Consider the following 27133-nt stretch of genomic DNA (forward strand, 5'->3'; position numbering starts at 1 on the left):
ATGTCACCAAAAGCAGCACTAATAACCTGCTGAAGCTGATTTTGCTAAAACACTGAACCAGTCAGCAGAATTTCTTGAGTGGATAATTGAAAAATCATGCTTTGGAGATCTCTCTATCCTTATCAATAAAGAAATCACTTGGCTCCTCCAGCAGGAAGAGGAGAAAATTTCAGTGCATACAGATTCCATGTAACACTAGTAGGCTTTTATTATTGTTTCTGTAATTCTGAGGCAAGCCACATGATTCTGACGAGTTTTCAGATTTCACTTTATTCATAAAATAAATAAGTCCAGTAAGTACTCCTGTGCCTTTTCCTTCCCCTTACCAAAAAAATGTCATGGAAACACAACATGCCTGTGACAGTTATGCAGATTCCAAAACATAATAATGTCTCTGCAAAGTCATACTGACTTTCTACAAAATAATTTGGCTAAGGTCCTTGCACACAACTATTATCAATCTGCTATGTCACAATATGCAAATATTCCTAACCATTTTGTCCATATTTCTGATTCAAAACTGATACCACCTTTTAGCCTAGTGAAATACTTGGAGATACAGAAAAAAAAATCCCTTTGCATTTTATAATACAAGACAAATATACATCCATTTTCCTTGCTTTTTCAATTTCAGAACTGCTATATGCTTCATTCAGTTTCAAGTCAAGCTACAGCAACTCTGCCTGCAGCAGTCCCTAAGCAGTTTTTCAGAACCTCCTTCAAATTACTGATCATCTACCTGGTCACTCCACAGCAAAAGCTGTGAAAGGGAACGTACTTCACTCAAAAGTATTAGTTACAAATAAACTACCAATCGAATTGTCAATTAACTAGAATGTAAAACACCTTCAGACAAGACCATAATGTCATTCCTAACTTCACAGAGACAGCATCTTCACTGGCTTAGATTTCAGCCCAACTCGCAGGACAATCCCTTCCTCTGACGATGACAGCCCTCACCATCAGACTACAGAGTAATTCTCACATCCTGACAACTATCAGGTTTTACAGACATGGGCTCATAAATCTCTGTTCAGATACTGAAGATTCTTTAAACTTATTATACAGTCTTCAGAAAAAGATTCAGAAGTTACCAGCACCAATAACTGCCTTTTTTAAAAGGAAACCATTATTCTGGCTCTTTCCTTGCACTTCTCTAAAAGAGATGAGCTATTCTGCTTTTAAAACAGGATATCACTCCTGATTTATTTTTACATGAATTTGTTTCATCTTGCTTACTAGTTTCTGTATTTTTCTATTTTTACATGACAACCTCCTCAATAGCCCTGACTCATCTCAGTATACACTCTTTCATGAGATCTTAATTATCCAAGTTCGATATAAAAATTATTTACTTTAATACTTGTTGCTGGCTTAAGACATCCCAGAAAAAGTTCTACATCCCAAGTGGGAGGTACAAAAGTTTTCAAATGTACAGTGGTTTAAGAACATTCAGTAAAACATACCTGAATTTAATGTGTCTGCTACGAAGAGAAGTATTTTCATCATATTTTTGCTAACTCACAAGATAAAAAAAATTAATCTCTATTACTACATACAGAAGTCTCTGAAGAAAGAATCTATGAATCACAAATCCAGCTGCAGATCTGTGTAACAAAACCAGTATTTCTATTGGGTAGCCTCCCTGGATTTAAGTTTAAAACAAATAAAACACAAAAAACCTAAAACCCTGCTTAACAAAAATATTTTGCTTAAAAATCAGAATTGAAATCTGAATCTCCCTTGTTATCGGTGGAAGAAAAACATATTGAGAATAAACTACTTCATAACATCTTCAGAAATCCTGGTTTTGAATGACATCAGAAATCCTACAGAATGACTTCTATGTTAAGTTCAGTTAAGTTAAAATAATGCAAAAATAGTCTGGCTCAGACTCATCCCAGCTATCATGTTTCCCAAAATAAATCAATTAATCACTAACAGGCAACAATGGAGCCATCATCGACACTATTAACATTATAAACTCCAGCTTTCAAACATTACATTTTGAAAAGGAGGCCTCCTAGAAAATAATTAAACATGCTGTCTGTGGCATATAAGCTTCCTTCCAGATGATACCCAGGGCTACTGTGCAATGCTTGAAAATATTATCAAATGCAGCTTAATGTCAGGTGAGGAAAGCTGGTCCCTCTAAGCTATGGTTGCAGTCTCTGCTCCTTCGTTCTCCCCAGGATCTTTCCAGTTTCCCCTGTCCTGCAGCATCATTTCTTTTTTGGTTTGTTTTGTTTCTAAAAGCAGGGAAGATATCAAGAATTAAATGGCTGCTTTCAGTCTCAAAGCAAAAAAATCATCAAATAGCATGTGAGTAACTATACAGTGGGGGGGGGGGAAGTTTCATGTATTATTTAAAAATAAAACTAAAAATCTCAAACTTTCCACAAATAAAAGTTAGCTAATTCACATTTTAAGAGAAATAGAGCCCAAAATAAATTGTTAAGAGAGGTTTTTATTTTGGTTCATTGACTGGTTCATTACTACAAATATATGGTAAAACTTTCAAAACAGTCTTTAGTGACTCTGGGGAATAGACTGCTTTGGGAATTACAGGGAGCACATACCTTCTGAAAAATGGAAAAAAGAAAAAAAAACACCACACACAAAAACAACCCACCTCAAACTGAGGCCACTCAGACTTTTATCTTTTTCATACCTGGGGTACTGTTCACCTCACCTAGCGTTATCATTTGAAGTAAAACAGCTGACTTAAACAAATGTAGTGTAAATTAACAGTTTAGGGGAAGACGAGAGAGGATCAAAGATGTACCTCTGGCAGTGCCACTGCTTCCTTCCCTCCCTGCCCAAAACCAGACATAGCCTGGATTACCAGTTCAGACTAACTTTCGGACAGCTATGAGGATGAAATGAAACCCTCTCCTCTCATGCATATTTAAGTTCCTCTTCAAGTGATATGCTCAAGTGCCAAGTAATTTTTTTGGAAAATTGTGCAGTCTCAAGTTGCAGCATGCTGTGATGGAGAACCACAATCTTCGTTAAGTTGCTCCAATGAACTATTGCATGCGCAATTAAAAAATTAATGCCTATTTCTCAGCAATTTTTTTTCTTCCTTCAACTTTTCTTCCTTGTTCCTCTATTTAATAGACACTAATCAAGTTCACCTCTGATAGGTTTTTTGGGCAAATAAACTAGCTTCACATTTCAAACATTTCACAAGGAAGCAGATATAACTTTTCAATATTTCCATAGTGTCTCTTCTAAACTCGAAGTTTCTTTTTTTTCATCAGCTGAAACCATCCCAGCTAGACTAGACAGAATATTCGAGGACAGCCATAGCAGCAAGAAAAAATGCACTCCCTGTTCTCCTCCGCAGGAGTCTCCTTTCAAGCAGATCTCTGGATAAATGAGCACTTGCCAAAGGAGAGTTTCATCAGCCGATGGCTCATTACAGCTGGCTGCTTGACTCAAAGTGGCTCCTTCCAAGTAACCGTGGAGGTCCTAAAAGCACAGCCCATGGTCTCATGAGTGTGACTTAGCACATGGCCATACAAGTAAATGTTTCTGCTTGCACCCTGTGATTCCAAAAGCTGTAAGTAGCATTTCAACATCAACATTTACTTCCCTCATGCAAACATCAGTAATCCATCTCTCATTTATATGACTTCATGTTTTCCTCCAGATCACCTATAAAAATGTTGAAGAGAAGATTTTTAATCAAATTAACATGACCCAGTTTCCTTTGCATTATTCGCATTTCCTAATAAAAATATGATATGCTACCTAATGTCAAATAAATGAGGTAAAAACCAGTATTTAACGTATTAATTAAAGTGTATCTTTAAAGCAGGGTAAAGTCCAATTCTATAATACATCCTCAATTATTCATTGTATTTGGATATATTTATCTTAAAGATTTTTCAATTTTTGTTTGCTGGGAAACCAGCAACAAAGAGGCAAGAAAGGAAATGCAGCATGATAACTGAGAGTACAGTCAGAAAACCACAGCTTATACTAAATATTTTTAAGCTAGTATACTAAAAAAAATCATGGAGTTACAAAATATTTCCTGGCCCATGCTAATGGGCTTAGATATGCATAAAGGAAGAGTAGGATTAAAAACTGTAGAAAATAAATTAAAAACTTAACTCCTTAAGAAGATTATTTAATGAAGTTCTATATGCTCATTAAGAACCAACACATATTGAAGAATAGCTGCTACATTTTCAGTAAACCAGTGAAATTACCTACTTTGCCCTAACTGCATAAGGAACACAAAGTATAAACTTCTCACCCGCTCATTACTTAACAAGAAATTTCATGTTCTTGGGATGTAAAATCAGTGTATAATTCAAATTGCATTAAAATCCTTTAAAAAAATTTATGCTTAAAGCTCAAAATCCTACCTGTCATGCAGCCGTCCACTCAAGATTCTAATTCAAGATATAAACAGAGAAAAGCTGTACATGTTATTTTGTCTGTAGGAAAGCACTTGATGTTAACCAGTAACTCAGTACTAAACAAGAAGAGTAAAAGTAAACTCCAAAGGTTCACCTGTTTAACAAAATCACCACTAGTGTGTGATTTACCACTTCTGTGTTATTTAACAAAATCACACAGTTTTGAACTGTGTAATTTGTGGCAACAGCTGAATCATATTGTGATGAAAATTATACCAACTGACTGCATAAAGACACATGGGAATTTTCTCAGTTGACAAAATTAAAAAGTACATACTTTTTATAAAATACTATTTTATGGAAAGCCTTTCAGTTCGTTAATTTACTAGAAGCTCTGAAACCAATCATACTGAAAGACTAAAAATAACCTCTTTGCCAAGTTAATCACGAAGAACATTTTGGCTCAAAAGACATTAAAAACACCTAATTACTGCAATGGATTTGTTCCCTATAAGAATGAAAGCAGATAATGGCAGCAATGTGAGACTGATGTTCATGAATATGATCAAGAGACTAATTATTATCCATGAATCATTTGTAGCATTCAAAACTTGATTAATGTCAGGTCAAGTTTAACATGTGATAGGTTTTATTAGTAATGCTCGGCTATCCCACAGCTTGTCAGTTTAAGCAAGTGCCATCTGCTAGGTGTAGGAATAGCCAACAGCCACAACAAAAGCACAGTGGATACAACTGGTCACTGAAGTACTTTTTAAGAATTCCATAAGGGAGCTACTCTAATAATTTTAAACACACTAGACCAGAATCCAGCACAAAATGACCTAAAAAGCGAGCATGCAAGGCAGGCTTTTCTCATTTTAAAGCTTGGCCAAAGGAGTGTTTAGTACAACTGGATTTAGCTTCACAGATTGACCAGTCTCCAGTAACAAAAATTCTCTTGCAAGAGGAATATGCTTCTTCACTAACACTGCTTCACCCTTTAAAGCATCACTCATGGTATTCAACTACATATGGCCCTAACTAATGGCTCATGTAGCAAAACACTGTTAGAAGACAATGGACCTGAAATTCATATTCCACAAGAAATTGTTTACTGACAGTCTCCCACTTGTTCTAATTACAGATAATGACAAGAAGAAATCTTTTCACAGGAGGCTCACTTTCTAGTATTTCACAGCACTTTGTGGGTGGCCAGCTTTACCGGGGTCACTTCGCCCATGTGCAGCCCATTCGCAGCTCTTGCGGCAGGACAGGAACTAACCTGCTATCATAAGAGCTCACCTGGGCACCTCCACGAGCTCTGCACTAATAACAGCGGGAGCAGCATAGCTGAAATAACATGAAGAGGCAACAGACAGGTGCGTGCACAGAGAGGAAGGAAGGTGACCTAATTCTACCTGGGTTTGCTCTGGCACCTATGTACTCTCCTCTGGTCTAAAACTAGTTAGAAACTCAGCAGGAGCATCAAAAGAAACATTCATTTACCTCACAGCTATCACAGCTATAACAGCCCTCTCAGATGTATTATAAATATGTTCTCATTTGATGGCTGTCTTGCATTCTAAGTGGATGAAGCTGAAAGGCTGCAGATTCAGGCTGCCACTAGCTTAACTTGCAGTCTGTACTTCAGCTCCAAGTGTTCTGGCTAAGAGCATGATGTGCAGGGCTCCCAGACTCCTTGATGTCTTGATGTAAAAGCCAAGTATTCCAAAGACTTGATGCTAGTAGGCCACAGACCATAAATAACATCATAATTCAAAGAACCATAACTGCTGTACAGTTTCTTTCTCAACCATTTGCCTATATAATTTCATAGCCGATGACTGACAAGGATCCAAACTACTAGTGCCTGGGCATTAGCATTCTAACTAATGACACCATTCTTCATTGATTGTCTTTTAGAAGAGCAATTCTGCAGGAAAGTATTTACCGGAGTCTATGTATTCTTTCCAGAACAGGAAGACAATAGAAATTCCCGTTTATACTCATCTGATGGGGAACGAGCAACACCTCCAAGCAAGAAAAGCCAAAGAGACTCATCCCTTCTATCTGCAACCTGCTTCGTGTCATGACTGAAGCACCTCTGAAAAAAACAAGTTATTCCACACACTGGACTCTCAGAGCTTTCCCAGCTCCTACTAAAATTGATGCCAGTTTCAAAAAGAAGTGTTATAGTCTGATTTTTTCATAGAGAACTTAAAGCAAGAGAAATCATATATATCATCTTCTGAAACCTGCTTCTTAAATACTTTCTACTACCCCTCTAAAAGATTTAAAGAAAAGCCATCTCCAGATATGTGATTAGCTGGAAGTTACTGTAGTCTGTGATGGGATGCAACCTCCGATATTGAGAAGGTGGAAGAGCCATACTAGCTTGATTTCATTACCTAGCCACAAGGGAAAAAATGCTATAGTGAACAACAATAAAATATATTGTGGAGGTGGCAGGGAATAAAGTTTGATGGTTCTATTTTTTTTTAAATCTCTTTTTGGTTTTGCAGCTAATTCATTAACTGCGCTCTTTAAAGATGCTACTAACACTAGCTATATGCTGTGTTCCATAATTATTCGGATAGAGACATGTTAGAAAAATGCAGAGCACACTGCAGTAAGAGTCCCACTGAGCTATCACCAGTTTGCTGGTTCTGAGTGAACAACTCCAAAGGTCATGTACCTAATATATTCAAAACAATACCCAAGAATAACACGAGCGCTATGTGCATTACTGCTTAATTTGACAGCACATCTGCATTCCTGAATTCAAAATAAGCATTAGGCATTTCTCACTGTCAATCTCTTCTCAAAAACACAATTGAGAAATTGACATCAATTAACTATGATGTTTTCAAATGCTTCTTTCAAATAAGAGAAATAGGCTGCTTCAAGAAACTTTAATTGACTTTTGTGATAGCTTCAAAATAGGAGAAACATGGATTCCTCGAGGCTGTGAGGGAATGCCACTGCCAAACAGCAATAATATTTCATATTTATTTTATCTGATGAAAAAACAGAGCACTATGTTTCATAGCTTGGCCACTTAATTTACTGTGCTCTTGCCAGTTCTCTATTTCAACCTGCAACGTACCTTCAGTTTTTTCTTTTAGGGATTGGGATTTTGTCCACATCACTTTCCCCATGCTCTCCTACCTGGCAGAGCACACCTGCCTGAGACTAGAATCCTGCTGGAGCTGGAGGAGGTGACACTAGCAAATAGGCGTGTTTAATGGATGCCACTAGCAAATTGTTTGACCTATTCACAAGTGATCCGCAATCTGTAACATTCCTGAATGGATGGCAGATAGTAAAGTCTGTTACCCAATGTCCTCAACTGAGCAAGGTTCTCCCACTAATGTTTAGAAGCTCCCTAATACTCTGGGTTTGATCAGATACAACATTCAAAAGTTCTTCTGATGTCAAAGGGAAAAAATTACATTGAGCTGAGTGCAATGGGGCCAAATACATTTTAATTTGTTCTCTAAATGATCTTCCAATGTTACAAACTTGATAGGGTTTATCTGTTATCTAGCCCCTGTGTAAACTGCTACAACATAATCCAGTCTCTGGTTGTCAAGAATGTGGACAGGCCTGTTTTAATTAAATCGGATAATTAAGGATTATGTTTTATTAAGCATTTCCACTAAGACTCATCAACAAAGACAAATTTGTATATACAATAATTCAATTAGACATAAAATGAATATTCAAGAATATAAAGTCTTCATACATTTACTGTTATAATGCCTGATTCAAACTGGGCTAATGTATTCCACTGGGCACTGATGCAGTGATTTTAACACAAAAATTAAGATTTAACTTTATATTGTGTATATTTAAAAACAACTGATTATTCTGCTATGCAATGGCATTTGAGGGCTTTATCTGCTACAAAGTTGAAATTAAAACTTGCCACTGTAAGGCCATAACAGTAAAATGCTAAGATTTTATTATTTCTTGATTTTAAAGATTAATTTTGCACAGTATTTTTTTGCAAAACTGGGCATATCACAAGAAAAGAAAGAGCTAGCAGGGATGTCCTATAATCCTGTATCATAATAAATTGCTTTAAATTTCACCCCCATCTTTACAGTTTTCTTTGTGCTTTTATTCATTTTATCTAAATTAAGCGCATGTCTCTTGAACATCATTCCAATACGAGAAGGTTGATGGCTTCCCTGCGGAGCTGTATTGCCAGGAGGCAGTTTGGAAAGTGACAGGCTGTGAAGTGGCACAATGGACAATATTAAACAGTTGCCCCTCAATTAATGAGTGGAGTGACCCACTTACTCACCACAGCTGAGTCCTCTAACTAATTCAGAAGATCTCAAATGTACCAATTCAATTGCTCATACTGGGATACCAACTGGTAATTAAGTCCAAACAGATTTGCATTTCCTCTGTTTTGGTAATACACCACAAAACTGAAAGTAGAAATCACTGTTAAAGACATTTTTCCTACTTAGGAAGGTATATTATTTCTATTGCACAAAATAGATAAGAAATAATTTACAAAAATGTTAGAATGTTCAAAGGTAATGCTAAAATGTTAAAAGCTAAACTGAATAGGTACTGTTCTGACGTTTAAACTTACAATGTGCACCAAGTACAATGCTTCATCCATATGCCTTTATTTTTCCACTAGTTTCATTGTTTTCTTTCCCAGGCTATAGTTTGGCAAGTCTGGCAAGTCAGAATTTAATTATATATTCCACATCTGAATTATTCTACATTAATTTAATTTGTACCACTAGCAATATCTAACATGGGCCAGTAGTTATGAAAATAACCCTTCATGGAAATATTAGAGACTGTTTGCTTTAACTTCAGTAGATCATTTCCCAAAAAATGTGAAATGTAACTAATGTGTGAATAATTTCTTAAACCGAAAGAAAAAACTATTTCCTCTTTTCCCTAACCAAAATTATACTGTGCTGAAATATTACACTTGACCTTCAACATCACAAATAAAAATAATCAAAAGGAAGTAGCCTAATCCTCTTTTGTTAACTCTAGGAAATGAACACAGATTCTTGTTCGTGAATGGGTCTCCTCAAGTGACTCCTCCAGAGCAAGGAGGCTGAAAAGTTAGCCATAGCCGAGTCATGTTTTTCCCTAGCACGAGGGAAGATCTGGTGGTGTAAACCAGATCTAACCAAATAACGGCAGCCTCCCTGCCCCACAGAAAGCAAAGACCCAGAGGCAGCTGGACACCCCACCAGCCCTGGCCTACAAAGTTCCTGCTACCCTCATCCTCCCACTGCCAGAAATTATGTTTCCTGAACAGTATCCATGTCATTCCAGTGCTGCAGCTGGTTGCATGAAACAGCTCCAGTTCAAGCACTGAATTTTAAGTGGTAGTAGTTTAACCTACATTCAGCTCAAGAGCCACAGTGTGGTCATCTATTTCATATTACAATTTACAAAGCTTCCACTTGCTCTGGTTGGCTGTCCTTACCTTTAAAATTCACATGGTAAAATCATTTTGAAAAAATCGGGCTGAAATACTACATGCAGGGATACAGGACAGCTGCCAAGTGAAGACTTCAAATTCTAATATAAGCATAAGGTAACATCTTTCCAGCTTCTTATTCACTACTTGTTTACTAGATTCCTCAGGTCAACCATTATTTGCATTTACAGGAAGAAAAGCACTCCAAAAAGAAGATTTGAGTGAAGATAACCACCAGCACAAAAGCATCTAAGGGTGGAATAAGGCAATGCTGCTTTTACAACATTTGATTTTCCATTTTGGGGGAGATGGAATAGGACAAAGTGAGGAAGAAATATACAAAGTAAAGAAATAAAAGCAAACAGAAACAAAATGGTAGAGGGGAGATGGGTTAGAAGATAATTAAAAGGAGATGAGATGATAAACAGGCCAAAAACCTGGAACAGAACAGATGGAGTGAGGACTACGGTGTAGGCCAGACACTGAAGAGTGACTGCCAACTCTGGGTCAGGAAATGCAGGATTGAAAGGTGAGCTGATTAAGCTTCTCCTTAAGGCACAGAAAATAAAAACAAAAATAAAAACAGAGGAAACAAGTCTTTTTGGCATTAAAAACCCTCCAGATGGTAACATTCCCCCTCCACCAAGATGCGGAATTCAACATCTCCAATAAATAGACAGAGATTATTTGACACTTCTGCTGCTGCCATTGCTGCCATTGAATTCTTTAGTCTTCTGTACCATGACTGCAAACCTTCTCCACATTTTTGTCTGTAGGCTACTTGGCGACATAAGACAGGGCTTTGTGGTCATTTACAGTCAGTTTTGAGTTAACAGCTCTCTTGGCAGACATGGATGAGCTATGTCCACATATTCTGCCTTTTATCAGGGTTCATTTTTTCAGGCCATGCAAACACTAGCTTACAGCCGCTTCAGCTGCCTGCAAAATCCTTCACACCAACAACAGCGAGTCATGTACTTACACAATCTCCTTCATCATCAGAGGTCCACAGCCACTTAATTTTCCAAAGCAAATCACCTCAACAGTAGCTATACAATTATTGGTACAAACTTTTAAACATTCCACCTTTCCTAACTACAAGAAAAGCAGTTTCAAAAAAATAAAAATAAAAATCCAAATGTCAAATAAACCAGGAGAACAAAGTAAGTCATCTGTCACAGATTTGACTGAAAACTTTCAAGAAGATCCTAGACCATTCAATCTCCTAGCAGATATTACTCACCTTCATTCTAATCCCTCTAGGACAAACTGTCATTTTAAAACCAGACAATAGTCTAAGAACTGACAAGTCATTGACATACAGCGTGCTAACATTTGAAAAAGGTTGTTCATTTGACCTGTATCATTGTTTAACCTTTAGCCCTATTGTTCCATTGAGAATGATGGGCACAACTCTCCATGGGACCATGGACTGCACAGAAAGGCACGTTTTTTCTACTCCTGCTAGACAGCATTTTCACTAGACAATAGGCTTTAGTGATGGCATCCAGGCTGGGACTGTCCACACAAAAAAGCCTTGCAAAAGAACTGTGGGTTGGCTTAGGCAATGAAAGCCAAGACCTGCATCATTTCCAAGAGTTTATTTCTATGTACCTATACTTACTGTTTAATACAATGAAGATAATGTCCTTGTTGAAAATCCTAAAATATTTGTATAAATAAAAGGCTAAGGCTCCAAGGCTAAGAATATGCAGCATATAAAGCATTAACCTCACTGATCTTTAATACATTAACATCAAGGAAGCCTAAAACTCAGCTTCTTCCATGGACTGCTGCTATCCTTACATGATGGGTGGGAAAGCTGGGAGATTTGACCATGTCATCTCCTTGAATTCTGATGCACGCTAATAAATGAAAAGAAAGCAACCTATGCAATCGAAGTGACCAATCATGCAAGTGTAATGACAAACAGCAAAGATTCAACATTGCTCAAAAATACCTTTCTAAAAGAATTTGGAAGTTACATTAAAAGGCAAAATCACTCACAGAGTACATGTGCTCCCAGCTAACACTGAAAGAGTAAACTGTGTGTAAGGATTCTTTGATTAGAGAGGCAGACAAATTTAGAGATACTGCTTTCTCCATCAATATCAAAGTTCAACAAGGTAACATTTGTAGAGATTTCGAGAATATACAACCTGTCCCCACGTGACTGTCCCTTTCCTTTCTTCCTCTTACCAGCAAAACTCAGTCTTGCAAAAAACAAACAAAAGTCCATCAAAACATCTTAAAATAACATTCAACATCTTAAAATAACATTATAAAGATATAACATTGGAAAGATACAGCCCTTATTTCCAAAATCCAGTACGAATAACAAATGTCAAGGCACAACTATAAACGCTACCATACTTTATAATTGCACTTTAAAAGTGCATTTCATTTCACAATAAATTGATTTTCAGATTAGAAAAAAAACAGCCGGTACTCTAACTCTGGTATTAAAGTCCCAAATCCATAACTCTAAGTACTATTTCATTATTGGACATATTATATAACACAGTACAAAGTTTACTGCTGTTTCAAGTAATTACTTCCACATTTTCAATGAAAATAACTAAACCTACGTGGACAACAGTCATTTTTCCTGGTATAATTAAAAGTTTTAGCCACTTATTCTGCTATTAAATATAGCACTGAGACTCCTGGCCTTTTTGAGTAATCTTTCTACAATCCACCCAAGCTAACACACATTTACTGATAAGTGCTCTTGTTAATAAGAAGAATGGCTAATGACAGCTTTCAGTTTGGAACACTATGTCTTAACTCAGGTCATAGCGAGGAATGATGGAGGGAGGCTGTGAAGGGAGAGCTCTACAATATTCACTTTTGTGAGGTTCAAACTGCGTCCTGGGAACATATTTCAAAAATTGAAGTTTCTCAAAACAAAATTAAGATGTGATGTGTGGTTCCAGCTGCAGTAATTCAGAAGTACACTTAATTCTCTTCTTGACCCTAAATAAAACCCAGCTATGCTTCAAAAAAAACCTCCAAGACATATTCCAAGAATTTTGATGAAACACATTCTGATCAGTGGTATGGGTTTTCCACTTTTTCAGTCTTGAATATGCTGGTGCAGTCAGAGATCCACCTTATCTGTGAGCAAATACTGCTACATCCATTGATCTTTCTTTGAAAATAACAAGCCTTGGGGGTGACCTGAGAAGCTACATTTTCTGTCAGTGAAATACAAGAACTGGAGATAGGGAAGAAACCCAAGCTTAAGAAAACGCACAGCTTTTCTGAGACCACTCAAGGTCGTAAATCTTTAAGGACCTCTACTCAAGAAAGGAAGGATCCTGTTAGATCCTTTCTAAAGATGAAAGGATCCCACTGTTCTTGGAGAACAAGAAGAAAAACGGCTAACTAAACGTAAGGAAAAGATCTACCTAAGCAGGTCCCACTTGTCAGTCCTTTAGCATCCATTCAGCTGCCACCATCTCTGGAGACGGATTGATGGATATGCTGAGTCAATCTGAATATGAGCAGACTTAGAAGCTAGAAGGAATTCCTTGTCTCCCTGCAGACCTTGCTGTGCTGCACACAGAGTTGGTAAACCCTGTCAAGACATTTGTCATTGATGCAAAAGAAACCCAGCTTGCTCTTTCAGCTACACTAATGAGGTATTCATTGCTATGAGTACATTCGTTGCTATAGTTGCAGAGATGACTGAATAAACATAGGAAAAAGATCTTTTGGGCAAAGCAATACTATTTTTAAATAGTCCTCTTTCAGGATAGGGCAATGCTTCAAAACAATAGTCTATTTTGACCATATAAAATGAAAAATTCTGTTCACAAAAGTTGTGATGAGTATGAAGACGTAATCCCTGTTTCATTATCCTAAGGATGTGTTACAGGAATCACACTCATCAAGTTCACAGAAGTAATGAAACAAAAAATGTATTTTTGAGATAAATAAGAGCAACAATAATTCTTAGTCTAAATATTATTCTTTTGAGAATGTATTTTTATGAATACTATTCTTCTGAGCAGATACAGATTTGAAATTATTATAGATTCAAAATATATTTCCCTTAAACGTTTACCAATATTGCCTTAGATAAAACCCCACATCAATACTGGTAGTACTACCTAAAGCTTACAGTTATCATAGGGCATACAAACAATTCTTAAATATTGACATAAAACTTCTTATTTACTGAAAACAGTGATCAGATTTAAAGCCTCATTAGAAGTTTTCTGTTACAACAGTAATATAATGAACGTTTCACTAGATAATAGTGACTTTAAATGAGGACAAGGATTGTTTAAAACCTATAAAATACATTGTACAAAAAGAAAATTTTAAAACCTATGGTTATTTCAAACTCAAAACGTAGAAAGCTTTAGAGTCTGCCCTGATTGCCACTTATAAAAACCACCCCAAAACCATCCAAACAAACAAAAAAAGCCAACTACAACAGCAAAAAACATAAAAAACCCACTCCAAACCCAAATACCCCACTAAATTAAAAACATATAGATACTTTTATCTCAAAGATGTTTTTAAGGTGGTGATAACACACTAGGGTGAAAATTTGTTGACTGAACTGCATTTGCAACATAATAACCTCAAATGCAGGTTGCCATGTCCTTAAAGTTTTACCTGCTACTGCAGACTTACTGACATCTTCAAATACTGTTTTTTAAAAGCTTGAGATAAGTAACAAAAACCAAAGCGATAGCCATGCTTCACACTTTCAGATGCCCTGCTCTCTCAAACTGCTTAAGTCACTACTGTATCTCTTTCAAGGGTACATTCATCACTCATAAAAAAGTAGCAAAACTCTCAGAGGAAAAGGAACCCCCAGAGAAAGAAAATGTGCTATATAACTGTGGTGCAAACCAGCCATTGACTTTTACTCACTCTAGCTGGGGGGGGGGGGGGAGTTAACTGACAAAATGAGGCCTAGTTAAAAAAATAATCTTTGAAAATATATAGTTTTATAAAACCCAGGATATTACTCCTACTTGCTTTATTTTCCTACCAATTTGATCTAATACATGTACAGAGTAGATAAATCATAAATGTATGAAATTATTAAAATAAGAGAAAAATAACACTGGCTATTTGCTCTGCACTGCTAGTAACTCCCCTCCTGCTCTCTGTGTGTATCTCCAACTGCTGCATACAGGAATATTCTTCACAAAAATGAAGAAAAATTGGCCAGATAACTGCTTCATTCCATAATTCACAAGTTAATAAAACCTGGTGGCAAAGACAAGGACAAAATAAAGAAATATTGTCCAAGCATTAGTGTCAAAAGCAATTATAAATCTATTATGAAACAAATTCTAGCCATGTATAATTTTTTTCCCCTCACCAACATGTTTGATGCTTTACTGCTGGGTAGTAAGACAGTCAATGTCTTAAAGAGTTTATGCTCAGAGCTTTGAGAAAGGCAGAGAAAGACCAGTAAATAGCATTATTTCATTGCTGACTTTAAAAAGTGCCACAGTAAGAATTGTTAAAAGCCAATAATCAGAACGTACACGGACAATTCAGAAATCTCCTTTAGACAGGAAAAAGAAAGCCATTGAGCATAATTTTAATTTCCTAGGTTTTGGGAAGCAGAGGCAATTAGATTTAACTAGCATGAGATTTGTTTACATATGTGTTTTACCTAGAATTTTTTCTAGGAATGCTTCAAACCATGTTCTTCCTGTGATTTTTAAATGAGGTTAAATAACCCGGAACTTCAGAACACTTCAAGAAACTATAAATTTATGTAAGAAACCATTTTTAAGATGTTCCTTCTGTTCTAGTTTCTTTTAATTTCAAGCTCAAAATTATGTGTCCTAGACAAACAGCTTTTTTCCCCCCATGAAAAATTTACTTTAGATTTATGATGTTGATCTTAAATAGACAACCCAAAAATGCAACAACACAAATACAGAGAAGCGATCAAAACTTTTATAGTGCTTTATCCACACAAACTTCTCATAGAATTGTTTGTGACTTAAACTTTCCAAAGACTGCTGCTCTCTGACAGGTTTGTTGTTTTTTTTTTTTTTAAAGTCCAGCTTATGCCTTATCTCTTTGTTTACTTTTCAATCACTCTTGGTTAGCCAAAATACCATTGCTGCTCCCCTTGGGGTGAGAGTCATTACCTGCTACAGGATCAAGAAAATGACAAAAGCAAATGGAAGCCGACAATTTGATGTTCATTGCTCTACTACTTCTAACAGCAGTGCTGAGAAAAACGGGTTCCTCTAGAAGAAAGTATTATCCAGAAGCCATTTAAATCACAGAAGAGAATAAAAGTATCTTACAGAATGTTAGGATATGTCTATGCTGAAGAAAAGAGTGCACAATGAAAGACAGGAACTCATATATATTTGCAAGTCATATGCATTACTTCAGAAGACTTAGGGCAGTATTTTAATAAGTAAAATGTGGAAACGTTAACTAGAATGGGCTCTTAGTAATCACTGCTGAACATGAAGTGGGAGTTTAAGCACAACTCATGATTCTTATACTATGGCCAAATGGGGACTGGAAGTAAAAAGAACATTATATTCTTACCTACAGAGGAGGACAGTGTAAACAACATAGCTCTCAGATATTCCCTTGAGCTCAGAGACATTTCAGACCTAAAGCTATTAACTTCAAAACCACAGAATTAGGTTTTGCCAAAGTACAGGTTTTAAATATGGGAAAATAGTAATTCAGAAGGAATAGGTAGCCTAAAACCACTTTTCAGAGCATCCCAAACTGACAATCACCCCCCCAAGCATTGCTGAACATTTGGTTAGCAGAGGAACTTGCTGGAAGCTGAGGGAAAACCTATACTGAACAATGCTTTGCTGCCTTCAGTGCCACAACATAAACAACTGAAATCAAATTTACCTTTCTTGAAGTGTAGATGTCAAAAAATGGTTTGTTTCGAACACTGAACGGTTCCTGTGTTTTGTCAATAAGACCATTCTTCATCTTTTCATGTCGTGGAAATATAATCTCTTTCTCTATACATGCAAGTCGAACATTAAAATCACAGTCTCCAACAGGCTGTCCCTGCCAAGTTACAAAAATCAGTATTAAAACCAAACACTTACCAAATTATTTGAACAGCCCCAGTTTTCCTTACACAATATTTAGAATCATAGATACATAAAAATATTATCAAATCACTACATGCTTTTGCCAAATACTTGGGTTTTCAAGCATTTGTCTCAGCTGTAAGAGGCTTAATCAAATCAAAGTTCATAGAAAGATAAAAACCTATAATACATATTCAAGCATATATGAGTTAAATACCTAAATACCTTTAAAAGTAAGCAAAATAATTCAAATATTCCCTAATTATAGCTTTGGATATAGCAGACACATACTTTTCCACATAGTTTTCCTCCAAAGTCATTTAGCTCATTTTGTTCATAATACTTCTAATGACAATGCAACAATGCGATTTAAAGTTAAGCAAACTCACTGCTTTAAATATACTACATTGATGCCTTGAAAGAAGCATTAATTACACAAATGTTCACTTTTCTGTCATAGAAAAGAGAAAAATATAGCTGCAGTTGGAAAACGTGCCAATAAGCAGTGGCTGCAAAAACCTGCAAGATATGTGATGGCTCGGTGACAAAAAGGTAGTAAAAGCCCTTTTCCAAGTCTCAGTAGTGTACTCTGACCTTTCCAGATCTGAAATAAAACAGCAGCTTTACATTGCTCTTTATACATTTGGTGCATTGCATCAGATTAGTATGAGCATTCAAAATGCGCATTCGTCAGATTAATAATTGCTCGTAAAGGTGTTTATTATATTTTAACCATTAGATAGTAAGAACATGATATGGATATCACTAAGAGAAAATAAGCAACTGGCAACTCATAAATTCTAAATTTAGTTTCAATCAAACATACCACTTTCATAGCAATAAGGCACGAACTCATAGATTTGCATTGTTTCAAGCGCAATGCAGCATTGGAAGTTATTTACATGAGACCATCCCTCACTTTGCCACCCCATTCACACACACAAAAAATGTTGAAAAACCGTCCCTTTCACAGTCCACAGAGAATAACCTCACAGGGCTTTGGCTTCAAAACCAGAATTTTTCAAAAGTTGAAAGCAATGAGCACAGGAAACTGGGAAGACATGGGACTCTAATGATCAGTGGCAGCAGTACAGATGAGCAGGAGAACCAGCAACCAGATATTTCCTGTACTAAACACAGCTAGAAAAGAAATGGAAAGAGAATCTAAAAGGAAAAAAGCCCCGCTCTAATGTGCATCAAAGAGAATCAGAACTGGTCAATCTGAAAGAATGCAAAGGAAATAAATGGTGAAATGACATCCTGATGAGGCATACAAAGGTAAGAGATAGAATGAGTAGTATCTGAACACGTATCTTAATTAGGAGAAAAATGGAATGCCAATTTTAGACCACCATGAGTTTAATCAAGTTCTTTCCAAACTCATCCTGGCTTTCACCAGAATCTTCTGCGTTCCATGCTCCCAAAGGGGCAATAAGTTTCTCTTACATTCCCTTCCTAGCATTAGATCCTTAATATATCTCTATCAAAAGTCCTCAACTGTTCACTGCAACAGCTTTAAGAACTATGCATTGCTCCCATACCACATGTAATTCACAACCACTTTCTTACAGGACTCAGCTTCAATCTATACAAGGAGAGGAGGCACAGCCACCATCCCTTGCAGGGGAAGCACATTCTGCATAAAGATAGTGACAACATGGGTGAAACGTCTCCTAATCTCTGGTCATTGATCCATGCTTGTGAAGGAGAAGAAAGCCTATTTGGCTGTTAACTTTGCCTTCACCGTTGCTTTTCTTCCATACATGGAGGTGTTATTAGCAAAGACCCATTCAAATGAATGGAAAATTAGAGTATGGGAAAATCCCAGAGGCAGGAGAGTAGCTTGCTTTATTCATTCATTGCAGAACACGGCTGTATGATCTACACATTTTTAAGGGACATACACAAACTTCTGGAGAATTGTTATTTATTTCTTTCTTTCTTCCCCCATGTACAATATACTTGAGAACTCATCTATACAGTGATTGAGCTTGTCCTGGTTGTACATCTAATTAAAACATAGAAAACACATCTTGACCTCTGTAACAACTGACTGAAGAACTGATTGAAGGAATTCTTTCCTGGGAAATACGTATACACATTTTTTATTATTTCAAAGAACACCATAAACTGTTCTCTAGGTAAGTTTCAGCAAGACCTAGTGCCCATGCTCTCTTCCCTACAGTAGCCTTTCCACTCAGCTACATTTTATGAGTAGGTCTGAAAGAGCAAAACGAACTAATTAATGTTTCAAATATTTGAGCCTCCAATAAGCAGTAAAGTTATTTAGAGAGCTTCTTTAAAATGATTCATTCAAAAATGCTTTTGCATAGTGACTTGAATTTATTTCAATCCCTTAATAGTTAAATTAAAAGCTGAGACGACTTCATATGCACCATAAACCAGCTGAATCACTTTCTTTTCCTTTAAATAATCCTTTCACTTCTCACATCTACTTGGAACTAATTATTTCCTGCAGCTCTGCCAATCATATATTTTTATTTCAAAGCTTGTTTACCAGAAGGGTATATTACCAGTAGGTTCCACCATATAAAGGTCAGAGCTAGGCTGACATAAGATTATATGAGATGCAAAAACACAGATAATGCTGCTGAGCAACTTCTTCATCAGCGAAGTAACCAAGAAGTTAAGGAATATTTCATCCTCCCCAAAGCACAGGACATTGGCAATAAGAAAATTAATATAACATTGAATTTAAATCAAGGACATACTGAATAAAAGCAATATTGGAGGAGGAAGAAGGCTTTTTCTTTGTTATTAGACACTTGCCATAATTACAAAAAATGTTGCTAATATTCAATGTATTTATCCCAGACAGATCCAAAACCTTCAAGTGGTAATACCCTAGCTTTTAGCAAATAAGTAGGAGGGTAATGTAGGCTGCAATAAATAATTCACAGACCTTGACAAAAAACAGGAAGAGATTATTTAGTATATAAAGCACACATTTAAAATTGTCCAAAAACAAGACATTGATGCATGTATAATCTAAACCCAGGCAACAAATACTAGTATGTTTTAGGCAATACAGATGTTATATTAATTTAAGCATTCAGATTTTTGAGATTTTACTTCAATATGTAAGTTTTTGCTTGTCTGAGAAGCATGAGGGTCACCACTGCGTAACAGCATAGTTACTGGAGTGCATTAGATGGTAATTCCTGTTCTAGACATTTTTAACTTAAAATAAGTTTGTTAGCAAAGGGTAAAACAAAATTAACAAGTAGCATGTGTTTCCTATCTATGCTAGAAAGTTACACTTCCCCCTCACAGTAATTAAAATATATCCTGAAGCAAATACTGTTTAGACAAGCCTCAAGAGAGGAGTCATCTGTTGAATCAACACCTCTTCCTCCAGCAGCTGAACTGCCTTCACCTGTTGAAACTTTGTGCATTGCACTAAGAGGTCACAGCATTAAGTGGGCTCGCAATAGATGTGACACTTGAAAATATTGTTTCGATTTTTAAACACAATCCTCCACACATCCTCAAAACATAAAATGAGATTTCTACAGAGCTTTGAAATCCACCCAGGATTGAACATTTCTAAATTTAAACTTACAATATTTCAAATTAACTTCCCAACAGAACCCATACACAGTAAGTCACATAAGAACCTAGCATACCACAAAAGAAATACGTGTTTAAAAATACTAAAAACCAGGATCTGCAGCTCATTTAATATCCATCGTCTTGAGGGGGTGGGGGAAGGCAATTTATTTGCCGAAAGGAGTAAAAAAAAAAAAAAATCACAGTCCCAATAACATTCCTCCAGATGGGTACTGAGAGAATGCATCTGGTCAAGCATCAGGCTGTTCCCCTGCTGTAGCTCCTGCCCTCCACCTGATTCCCAGAGACCTCCATGTTGAAGTCACAACATCATGCCAATATGGCTACAACATGGCTACAAGGGCTGGTAACTCAAATCCCAGGTCATTAAATAAAACAAGACGGCAGGAATTGCTGAGATGGGTGTAAGAGGATAACAGGATTTCCGCTGCACACCCTGCCTCAGTCCCCTCTCTCTCTCTGCAAGGAGAAAGGTACCCCTGAGGAGGTGCCACCACCCTCCAGGTTTAAGTCTCCCTTCCCCTGCCTCTGAGGTTGACCTTGTGGCTACAGCTCAGTAAATTCAGTGAGCCTTACATGGAAAGTCTTCTACCTAAATGGATGCAGTACAGATAACAAAATGGGGTATGTAGGTGCTAAATCCCATTAAAGTACTTTCTCTCAGAATTTGATATTTATCCAGCTTTTTCCCAATGCAGCTATAGTAAAAAGAAAAATAATGCCTGGGCCTGTGTACACAGCTGATAACTAGCTTGGGCCAGGATAAACTGAGAATATTTATTCTTTTCCTCCATGAGATATGGTTCGAAGCCTACCTGCCAGCAAAGCGCACTCCATTTGCTTCCCCAAAGCAGTAACTTAGACATGAATAATTCAGCACATACACGCATATACGTTCCATGCACGTCTTCACTTATTGAGCCATAGCGGAACATATGTCACAACTGTCTTAGCTTTAATGGTTTTGAGAGAAGAATAAAGAATAAGCTCAGGCTGATATTCTACCCTGTGTTTAACATTATTATTGACAATTCAAGGCACCCACAGCTGACATCTGCATTTCCAACGAAAGCCCATTATTAGTTCTCCCATCTTCTGAAGACCATGCAGTCTAACATTTTGCATTTTATATTAATGGTCTGGCACGTATTTCTTCTGACCATGGTTTTATAGACGCTGCTATTTTTTTGATAGACACAGCTTTCATATAAAAACAATCTGAAGGTGCTGTTTCATTCTTCAAATAAGAATATTAGTATATTCAATCACCTAAAACGTTTTTTTTCATTTCCAATGAAGTTTTCTTTCTAAAACAGGATTAAAAGTATTAGAGAAACGACAAATTTTGTAGAATTAAGACTCTTAAGTTTTTCATTTCTAAAAGGCAAAAGGCAAGACAACCATTATAATCTGAAAATACATTTTAAAATTTGTTTTTTCTAACTTTTATCACTCAAATATTCAAAACAGATATGGTAATGGCAAGTAATTCAGCAGTTTCAAAATGGTTTCTAAAATTTATCTTGGCATCAATGAGGTACAGCATGTGAAATACTGTTTCAATTGTAACAATTCAGTCAATGTGCTGCAGGAACATAATTACTATTTATATGTTGTCAGCTTATACAATGGAATATGGCTTTGATTTACCACAGAACAAAAATGGTTTGGGGAATCAGACCTGTTAAAAAGATTGCTTAAGACATGTATTAAATTATTCGTATTTCCTTAAAAAAAAAAAAAATCACTGAAAATAAATTCAAATATGTATGAATCAACAAAGGAGAGAAGTTTGCAGCCCATGCATAAACATCAAGGCCTAACAGAACATACAAATATAGCTCCACACTTTTTTTTTTATTAGCAAACATAACTTGAACAAAACAGCAGGACTGTCAGAACTATGACTAAATAGATAAGATCAAAACAGAAAAAGTAGATTGTACTACAAACATTGCTCCCTTCCTCACTCTTCTCCTCCTTGGATTGCTCAAAACAGAATACAAATTCAAGATAAAAACCATAAAACCTTGCAACTACAAGCGGATGAGAAGTACACTTCACCAGTGTAAAGGTAACGCATATCAGGCAGAATATTTATGATCAGTTGAAGTGACTGAATTATGATTCTCACCATTGACATTGTGCAATAAAGAGGCAGACTTACGGAAACGGACATCTATCATGGATGAACACCTAAGCTCTCTCTTTTGAAAACAAAGTTCCAGTTAGGCTTAGTAGCTGCTATTTTCGGAGCACAGACAACTCAGTCCAATTCATTGTTTGATTGCATGTACAGTGGCTTCATTTATGATCTTTATAATCCTTATAAATCCTTCTGAGCCTTCAAAAACAGAACTCAATAATGGGATTTTACTGGGATGTAAATGATTAAAACCAAAAGGAATTATGTTCTGTCTAGACTGGCTGCCTCCCCTCAAGTAATCTGAGGAGTAGATGAACTTCCCATTTTTAATTACAGAAGTTAAAGTCATAATCCTAATAACCCATAACTATAAAATAGATTCACCATCATCATCATCGGATATTTACACACAAAAAGATTGCACGTGGTTCTCCCAGGGGAACAGAAATTTAAATAATTTATTTTGCACTGAGTTTAGGCTATCTGCAAAGTCAAATATCGAACACAGGGCTTTACTGCTTCTGTTTTTTCCAATTATTTTTCCTAGTGCTGCTGTTGCACGTAGTATGGAGGCATCCTTACCTTAATTGCAACAGATACTAGATGGTCCAGTCAATATTTTATCTTTCTGCTTCTACTCTCCTCACACTCTCTTCCTTTCTACCAGCCATTCACAGTGACTCTTCATAATAGCAGCTATTGCTGGGTTTTTACAGGGCTGTCTTTATGATGAAGAATTATCACTCCAGTGAATTAAAGAACCATGGGAAAATTCCTACATCTTAAAGACATTATTCAGGGCATTTCATACTTGAAAAGATTGTGGCACTGATTTTTTTAGAATATAAATCACTTCATAGTATTTAAAATAAGACTGCCTAGTACAGTAAGTGTAAAGTCTCCTAAAAACTAGAAAAGAGGAAAAAAAAAAAGTAGTAACAATCAGCACTGATTCACAAATACTATCTTAGAAAAGGAACCACCTACCCTTTCTAAACCACGATAGAACTAAAAATTAAGTATCTGCTTGTAATAGATGTTATATTCCTGAAGACTTGTAAAAGATCTATAACTTCAGTATACAATCTGTCTTTGAGATATCTAGTTCATTGTGTGCATGGTTAGCTTATGCGTAAGAAATACTGATTAATTACTATTATACTAATTTCAAAAGAAAAGTGGTATTTTTTCTTCATATTTCTTTTAAGTAAGAGAAATATTATAAGAAGGATGAAAATATGGCCTTCACATTCTCTCCTAGACCGTAACAGTCACTCAGGTTATTCAAACATATTTGCCATGGAAAAGAAAATCATTATTAGAGAGGTCCTGCTTTCACCTTCATAAAACCTATCCTGAATTATATAGTTATTTTAGATTTGGTACATCCTTCTGATTAACTTTGATTATTTTTTTCTTTAGTCCTCTTCTCCTAGAAACAGGAAAAAGATGGCAAGACAAGAGACAGGGAGAAAGCTGAAAATATGAAATATTACAGCTAGATTAATTGTAGAAAAGGAGGAATTAAAACTACGTTAGGGAAATCAGACATGACAACATTTGCACACAATCCCGCTGCTTCCATATGATATCCCCCCAGCCATCCTCTATTTTGCCTATAGTTTCTCCCGTTTTGAAATATACTGGACAAAAAAAGCCCTGTGTTAAGACTTCATTGCCAGTACTTAGGAAATTGGACATGATAATGCAACTGGAAAACCCGCCCCACTGTAAAGTTTTTTACACTTTCCACTTCAGTTGTGATCACTGCCAGATTCTTGAGAGAGCTGAATATTTGCCTGAGACAGAAGTTAGGTTTAAGTCCACTTGGCAGTTCCTATGGAAATGACTGTTATAAACTGCAAGCTGAGGGAGACAGTTTTTCTATTTAATCATGTTACAGTCCCTAGCACAACAACAAGATAAAAAAATAAAGATTGCAAATAAAAGGTGAGGTTTTTTAAGGCTAAAAATGTGAGAGGCAGAAAACTGTTTAGTAAAAATACTGAGAAAAGCTCTTAAAAGAGACCTTTTACAAACAAAAAATTTGTTTGTGGAGTTTATTCTCTGAATTGTACAAGGTTTGAAATATTTCAGTTATTTTCATTTACAATGCAACAAACTTTCAGGTCTTGCTTTGTATTTTTTGTAGCAAGTTTCATGGTTTGCTGAAAAAGTGTCACATCAGAGTAAGCAAGTAAGAATAAAACCTACAGAACTCTAACACCTGAAAAATATAAAGGATTTAATATAATGGCAACTTCTAAAGCTGCTCTTGGAGAACTGCTTGTCCCATATCTCTCTCCTACGAGCAATACCTTGTGCCTCTTCCCCTGACAATTATACTAGCGATAATCTGCCATTCAGAAAGGTTCTCATGAGACATGCTTCACGTTAAGGTATGGAAACACCTTTGGGGAATAAAACAAGACATGACAAAATTTAATACACTGCCTTTGCTTTTATATAATATTCCATTAAGCAGTCTTTATTTTGGCAAATGTGTAAAACAAACCACATTCACTGTGATCCATAGTGTCCCCTGGGTTGGGAAAAGGAGGACCTAACTCAGAGATGCATGGGAAAGGAAGAAATCAGATTTATTTTTCACACAATCTAACCAGCAAGTAAAACAGTCAACCTTCAAACTAATTACAACACTAAAGAATGCTCCCCAACAACACATAGCTTATTAGATAAAAAATACAAAATGAAGAACACGAAAACACCAAAGATATCCTGGTCAGCATGTTCTAGTTATCACTCTTCAGCAATAATTTGCTTTTTGTATGCATCATAGCAAAAGAGAGTTTTAAAAAGAGAGATGCAAAAATGCAAAAAATGCTACTTTTCAGTTGCATATGAACTTTACTCAAGCACAAGGAGCAACAGGAAAGAAAACACAAATTATCCGTTTGGAAGTTTACAGAATAGGTAAGGAGATTTGCAAATTTTGCTGCTCAGACATACAAGTCAAGTTTTCAATGATGAATAAAAGATGATCAACAGGGAAGGGGAATAAGGCAGGAAAGACTTTGAAAAAGACAGCTAGCTAAGATGCATTTCTGTCCATCCATCTCCACAGACCCAAAAGCTACTGCACATCACTCCCTTACTGTGTTGATTCTCCGTCTTACAAGCTCTCCTAGCCCACCATTTGTTGCCCTCCCTATCCTGTAATGCTACTCTATTCATACAGCCTAAAGAATACTAAAACATACTACCTGGCCAAGTTGTCCCTGCTCTCAGTAAACTGCATTATAAAAATGGGAGGAGGAGGAAAAAGCAGTGGCTCTAGCAGCTGTGTAACCTCACAAATTCAAACAAGGGATTTGGAAATAGCAGAGAAGCTCTGGAATTCAGGTGTCAGAGCAGTGCAGCTACAAGCAACCTTAATGCATCTCATTATGTACACCAGTATGACACCAGAAAGCAAAGCGAGACACAATTGAGTAGATGCTCTCTATTTCATTTACCTGATACCTCTTAGCCATGACAGAATGAAGTGATATATACAGATTTTGAGAACGTAACACACAAGAGCACTGTTACAAACATTTGGGGGCTTATTAGGTATGTCTCAGCAAGAAATAACAGAAAGGGTGTAAGAGTAAACACATGCACAGCATCCTCATTTTCCAGAGCACTATTAGTAACAAAAGCATTTTAAATCTGTATTTTGAGGTGGTACCATTTGAGAAATAGCCTCAGAATTAAGAGTAAGAGCAGAAGGGTCACTGGCAGCTAGGTGCATTTGTAAACAGAAAATATGTAATTAAACACTTGCATCTCTGAATTTTGCCCTCAAAATTTTCATGGTACATTTTTAAGATAAGGTTAATAGGCTAATAAATGAGAGACAGCATGTACTGTGAGCTTTACATCACTTTAAAATGAGGTTTATAATGGAAAAGTCCGACACGGTAATATTTTACAGGGATTTAAAACAAAAATTTTTCATGCATGAATTCAATGAGCACATTGGCTGTGGGCAGGATTTATGACCAGCATATCTGTTTACCATGACAAATTTTATCTAACAGCTACAGCATTGTTATGCATAATGACAACCAAAGAAATCTTGATCTTGACTTAATTTAATGCACAGAGCATTTAGCAAATTTAATCGAGATTCTGTCTCCTTTCTAAACATTAAAATAATTATTCTTTTTCAAGCATTCAGTCTATTCTTACCATTGCAATCTGGTCTCATGGAAACTTGGCTAGAGTTTAAAAATTTAAAGGCCAGGGTTAGAAAGGAAAAGGAAAGTACTATTCATTTTCAGTGTCTTTGCTGAGAATGCATTAATTAGATCCTACATTATGCCAGTGTTACTTTTTATCACTCAACTAAGGAAAAAAACAGTTGCTTAAGTTTAGTCCCTATACATCTATACGTAGCTATTGAAATTATCTAAGAAAAAGCCTCTCAAACCAAGGTTTCTCAGGAAGGGCTGTCTCAGAGATGACTGGAGAATGCAGACATGTTTTT

General features: G+C 36.3%; 1 protein-coding gene across 3 annotated transcripts in view; it reads right to left on the reverse strand.

Moving 5' to 3' along the window:
- Positions 1-27133, reverse strand: part of RNGTT (RNA guanylyltransferase and 5'-phosphatase) — a 192475-nt gene that overhangs the window by 100202 nt on the left and 65140 nt on the right. For all 3 annotated transcript variants that reach the window (XR_012041408.1, XM_072855446.1, XM_072855448.1), the window contains one exon: positions 16714-16878. Coding sequence is in view for 2 of the 3 variants with exons in the window: in XM_072855446.1 (XP_072711547.1) it covers positions 16714-16878 (165 nt within the window). In the remaining variant the exon portion in view is untranslated. The remainder of the gene's footprint in view (positions 1-16713; positions 16879-27133) is intronic.

The sequence above is a fragment of the Ciconia boyciana genome, chromosome 3 (assembly GCF_034638445.1).
Source record: "Ciconia boyciana chromosome 3, ASM3463844v1, whole genome shotgun sequence".
Lineage (NCBI taxonomy): Eukaryota > Metazoa > Chordata > Aves > Ciconiiformes > Ciconiidae > Ciconia > Ciconia boyciana.